At 44.6% G+C, this 5,436-nt stretch overlaps 1 protein-coding gene across 1 annotated transcript; it reads right to left on the bottom strand.

Moving 5' to 3' along the window:
- Positions 1-2,584: 2,584 nt before the first annotated feature.
- Positions 2,585-5,215, bottom strand: LOC105045549 (BTB/POZ domain and ankyrin repeat-containing protein NPR5). The gene is made up of 2 exons (XM_010923880.4): positions 4,477-5,215; positions 2,585-3,789 (listed from the first exon to the last, which is right to left on the bottom strand). Exons 1-2 carry the CDS (start codon positions 4,984-4,986, stop codon positions 2,752-2,754), a joined length of 1,548 nt encoding a protein of 515 aa, XP_010922182.1. The 5' UTR covers positions 4,987-5,215; the 3' UTR covers positions 2,585-2,751.
- Between the last annotated feature and the right edge of the window lie 221 nt (positions 5,216-5,436).

The raw sequence follows: 5,436 nt of genomic DNA on the forward strand, positions 1-5,436 counted from the left end.
GGAATATTCAACAGTCTTCTTGTGCCTTTAGTGCCTTTTTACGTACATACACCAAGTTCTGTAAATAAATGAGCGCCACAAAGCCTGCGAATGGAATATGCTTCTTGGTGGATAAAAAGATGATGTTACGTGTTACACAATGAATGTATTCATTGAATAATTTGCCTGGTGATATTACATAGTCTCTTGCTCAAAGACAAGGATAATCAGGGAACATTTTATGGTTCCATTTTGCATGTTGTGGTATTAAGCAGATGAAGCCTATTGAATTGCTGTTTACTTTACTAGTCTCAGGGAAATGAAGGAACTAAGCTAGCTTTCCTTCTCAGATTTCTGGACATTGTTTTAATTTAACAACGCTAATGTGATATCTACTAATCAAGCTGAAAGGTTCGTAGACAGTACACCTCATAAATAACATCGACACACTCGTTATATATTTAGATTATTTCTTAAATGCTACTTTCAACAATAGAAGTTGATCGTATTCTCAAACACATATCTGATTGTTAAATTGGTCATGTAGCTGATTCCATTGCATATCTAAGATTGCCAGACATTATTATCTAACATGTTTATTAAGTGAAATTGGAAAGAAATTAATGAGATCACTTATGGAAAAGAATTTAAGTTTCTATCAAGATCTCAACCACACCGAATGTAAAAGATTCAATCATAAATTCGTAACCTGGGACTTTCCCTATGTTAAAAATTCTTTTAGAGAGAAATCATTAATGAAGTTGACTGAAATCAATTATCTCAACAAGCTAGTTCTGAGTAGGTAATAGTCCATTTTTTTTAATGAACGCCATGCATGCATTTTTTCTTGGTGTGATACTGGACAAGTAAGTCAGGATTCGTGTGTAATTGATATCATTAATAGGTTTATTGTTAAGGGTCAGAAAATAAGAAACTCAAGTCATTAAGAATACTATATTAACCTCTTTCTATCTTTCTCTATTTAGTTTTACAATATATATAAAAAAAATCATCATCCCCACAACTAGCAATAACAACATATTAAACAAATTAAGTGTACAAATTGCATAAAATAGACTAGTACGAGGTTGCCAACTTCATTTTCTCCTGCGGTGAGGATATTACAAGGAAGTTCATTGAAGGTATGAAACCGCTTTTAGATAAATTAAAAATAGAAGCCAAAAAGTAGTAAATATGAAAAGATTACTAATAACTAAATCTATAATACAGATATCTTTTCACCGTTACATGCAGTAAGAAAATGCTAAGGGATGCAAATCTAAGTAATGCCGTAAGACACAACTTAGATGGTGTACGTTGAAGAAATCATACTAGCAAACTATGATATATAACTAAATTTCATCAATGTGTAAGTAGAGTCAGCAAAAGCAAATAATGAGCCATTACTTCTTCCTTAAAAGGGTTACACTATAAGTAGTTCAAAATTCAGAATTCCTAGACATATTAACTGTTCTAATTGACCTTTCTACAGTACATAAGAATTTCTTCATCTGAATCTCATCCTGTTCACTGGTCAAGCTTCTTAAATTCCATTGTCTTTTGCCAGTGGTGCGACACAATTTTATTGTAGATTGGAGGAGGGGAAAAGAAAAAGGACAGATGGTAGGTATTTAATCTGCAATAAAAGATCAGGCCAGACACATCCTATTCGGTCGAAGACAATACACGGTATATCTACAAGATTTCTCATACTGAGGGCCGTTTTAACCCTCGAATATACCAAAAGAAGGAACAAAGAAGCAAGGAAATAAGAAATCCTGAATTCAGTAGTCACACCCACTGTTGCATTCATGCGAGACAAGATACTTTTTTGTGATCAACTGAGACAAGATACTTATTTGTCTACAGCTGAATGAATTATTTCTCATAATAGTAACTCCTTATAGCCAAAAAGATGGCCACAATGAATAGGAAGCCATGTTGAAACAATAAGAAAAACCACTCATGCAGTAAAGCAGCAGTTGTGGGAAGGGCCAAAAAAGCTTATTTGTTTATTTTTTAATTCTCATCTCAGCCCCTATGTTCAAACAAAAAAAATAAAGGTACCGAAGAAAGAGGAACCAACACTCTATTAAATGGATATGATTCCTACTACTATTTCTAGTAGTACTTAGTCAGGAGCACGGGAAGATGCACTCAACAAATATGGTGAGGCTGAAGATTTATATATGCCTTGTATGGGTGGAGGGAAGAGTAGGGATAGCAAACATATAGTTTAATTATAAATAAATATATAGCTCATGTCACGTTTGATATTTATAATAGTAATAACAAAAGGGATGACAGACCGCAGAGAGAGAGAGAGAGAGAGAGAGAGAGAGAGAGAGACTAGATTGACCTGTATATCTTCCATCATCCAATGCCTGCTGAGATTCTCCTTGTCTCCCATTTCAAATGCCTCACATGCTCTTGCACCCCCAATAGCCAAAACTCATACAGTATTAAACAGATAAAGGAAGGAACTGAAATTCTCAGAGAGAGAAGAAATCCAAGATTAAATACTAGATTTACTACTGCACTTGAACCTCCCCAAACATTCCAACATGAGAAAATGAAGACAGAACCAAAGGACCACACAACAATCTAAAATGGAACAAATTATAACTTATATAAGAAGAGAATCCCATCATCTGCACCCTAGCTAATCCCATTCCGGTTCCTGCCTTGCCTAGATACAAAGAGTTACAGATAGAAGTAAGAGAGAGAAAGAGAGAATTAAGGAATAGTTGCTCCAGCTTACAAGGTGGCTAGCTATGGGAAATCCTGATGAGAAAACATGGAAGATGGGCCAATTCCACTGCCTCCTTGGGACCTACTTCCATTACTGCCCTGCCTTCCATCATCAATCTTACAACCCAAATGAGCAGCAGCGGCCATTCCTAGATTCAAGTAAACCATCCTTGAATCCAGACTAAGGCTAACCATACTACTGTCAGTGCTATTGGCATTGCAATCACTCCCTTCTGCAGTACTCATTGGCTGGTAGATGGCTGGGTTAGGATTGCTTCCACCACTTGCACCGCCTCCAGCAGCGGCAGCGGCGGCGGCGGCAGCAGCCTCCTCTTCCCGGGATATAACCATCGCAGCCGATTGGACCAGCTCGAGGCACAGCCTGAGCTTGTTAGGCTCGATGTGGGAAAGCCCAGGGACTGCACCTTTGAAGAGGAAGTCGGAGGTCAGGTTGCGGAGGATGTCAAGCGGGGTTACACCGTCCACGGTCCTGACGTTGGGGTCGGCATGGTGGTCGAGGAGGACCGCAACCATGTCGGGGTTCACCATCTCGGCGGCGATGTGGAGGGGCGTCTTCCCGGCGGGTCCGGCGGGGCAGTTCACGTCGGCCGCTCCGAGCTCGAGGAGGGCCTTGACGACCTCGCGGCTGCAGTTCTGGACGGCGTAGTGGAGGGCGAGGGCGTCGTCGAGGTCGAGTCCCTCCCCCATCACCATCAGCTTGACGAGCTCGATGTCGGACGAGTCGAGGGCGCGGCGCATGCGGCGGATCTTGTGGTGGTCGTCGGGCCCCATGGTGGGGACGGCTGGGAGGTAGTGGTGGGTGGGGTGGGGGTGGTGGGTCAGGAAGGTGGGGCGGCCGGGCTTGAGGCGGAGCTCTTCGATCTTTGCGACGATGTCCATGGGGAGGTGCTTGCCGAGGACCTCCGGTGGGAGGCCGGAGTCGGCGATGAGGTGGGAGCAGGTGGTCCAGAGCTGGTGCATGTCCTGCTTGTGCGAGGCCATCAGGACCTTCATCACATCCTTGATGGATGCCTTCTCTACCATGCTCTCCAATTGCTTCTGCATTCCAAGATTAATGGGGATCAAAGTGGATAAGCGGTAGTTAGCGTGGTGAGGGGGAGAATCCTAGGTTTTTTTTCTTTGCATAAAATATAAAGGAAAAAAATGCAGCTAGCGAAGTTAGAGAAATGATAGAAAAAGAGAGAGAGAGGGATTGAGGCACCCAAGTCAAGAAATTGGGATTGATGCGAGATGAGGACACATAGAAAAAGGAAAAAGGAAAACCCTAATTTGGAACTGAGATGTGATGTAAGGGGAAGGATACTAACAAAATGGAAAAGGCCCAGCTCTGGGAAAGAGGAGAGGCAGCTGCTGTAAAACTGACACTGTATCAAGCAATAGCAGGAGGGGCAAGTTCCACTTAACTCAAGCTACATTGAATGAAAGAAGGGGAAAGGAAGGAGGAGGACTGAAATTTTGGACTGCACCTTAACAAACCAAGCCAGTTCATGGATAAATGAGTGATGCTAATGATGAGGAGCCCAATTATTCACACATTCGACACAATTCAACCAGTCCCATGATAATAACAACCATATTGCTGCAAAAGATTTCCATCAGATAACCACAACGTATCTATTAACTAGAAACAAATTTTGTGGAGAGAGAGAGAGAGAGAGAGAGACAGAGAGAAGAAAAAGAGAGGGAGAGAGAGAAGAAAGAGAGAGAGAGAGAGGGAGGGTGGACCTGAGTGATCAAGGCAAGCTGCTCGATGCCGAAGGAGCGTGCGGCGGACAGCGTGTCGAGCGCGAGATCGATGGCGGAGGTGCAGTGAGTGTGCCAGCAGCCGCGCTCGCTGCAATCAGGGCGGGGCTCGTGCTTGGGCGGGACGATGGACACCTGGCCGCTGTAGAGGAACTGGAGCAGCAGCAGGAACGCCTCGTAGCCCACCGAATTCAGCGGAATCACCACCCCGGCGCTCACACCCACCCTCCCGGAGGCCGGTCCGGTGGGGGAGCGAGGGCTGTGGTGGTGGTGGAGGGGGTGGCGGTGGGGGTCCAGCAGGTGGAGCCCCGGCGGGGGGTCCGGCCCGCAGAATAGGCGGCGGAAGAAGAGGCTCCGCGCGGCGAGGACGCAGCGGTGCGCGTGGACCAGGCGGCCGTCGACGCTGAACGCGACGTCGCTGAAGGCCTGGCCATTGATGAGGAGATTGAGGTAGTCCAAGGAGAGGGATTTGAGGTACTCCTCGGAGCTCATCTTACTACTACTGTTTTCTTTCCCAACGCTCTTCACGATGAGCTACCTATAGCTGGCTCTTCTTTTAGCTAGAAGGGATGGATAAGAGTTGGGAGATGGAGAGAGAGAGAGAGAGAGAGAGAGAGAGAGAGAGAGAGAGAGGACTAATTAGGAGGAAAATGAGGAGGAGAGAGAAGGGGAGGAGTAGGAGTGAGAACTTTTTCTCACGACTCCTTTTCTCTCTACAGCAGCGGTTCTCGTTCACCACCAGCTGTGAGCCTGTAAATAATGAGTGTGGTGGGATGGAGAATTTCCTCCCATTCTTTTCTCCTCTTATTTATTTATTTTTTTATATATCTATTTTTGTTTACTTGGAGAGGAGGGGAGGCGGGGAGAGAGAGAGAGAGAGAGTAAATCTGGGGACTGTTCGCGACTGTGGGAAGCCTAAACTTGCGGCAGCATGACACCGAC

This window comes from Elaeis guineensis, chromosome 5, assembly GCF_000442705.2.
Source record: "Elaeis guineensis isolate ETL-2024a chromosome 5, EG11, whole genome shotgun sequence".
In the NCBI taxonomy this organism is placed as follows: domain Eukaryota; kingdom Viridiplantae; phylum Streptophyta; class Magnoliopsida; order Arecales; family Arecaceae; genus Elaeis; species Elaeis guineensis.

Coding starts and splice junctions, on each gene's coding strand:
- LOC105045549 (XM_010923880.4), bottom strand. CDS start 4,986: ATGAGCTCCGAGGAGTACCTCAAATCCCTCTCCTTGGACTACCTCAAT. Junction 3,790..4,476: donor AGCTTGCCTTGATCACTCAG/GTCCACCCTCCC, acceptor CTTGGAATGCAG/AAGCAATTGGAGAGCATGGT.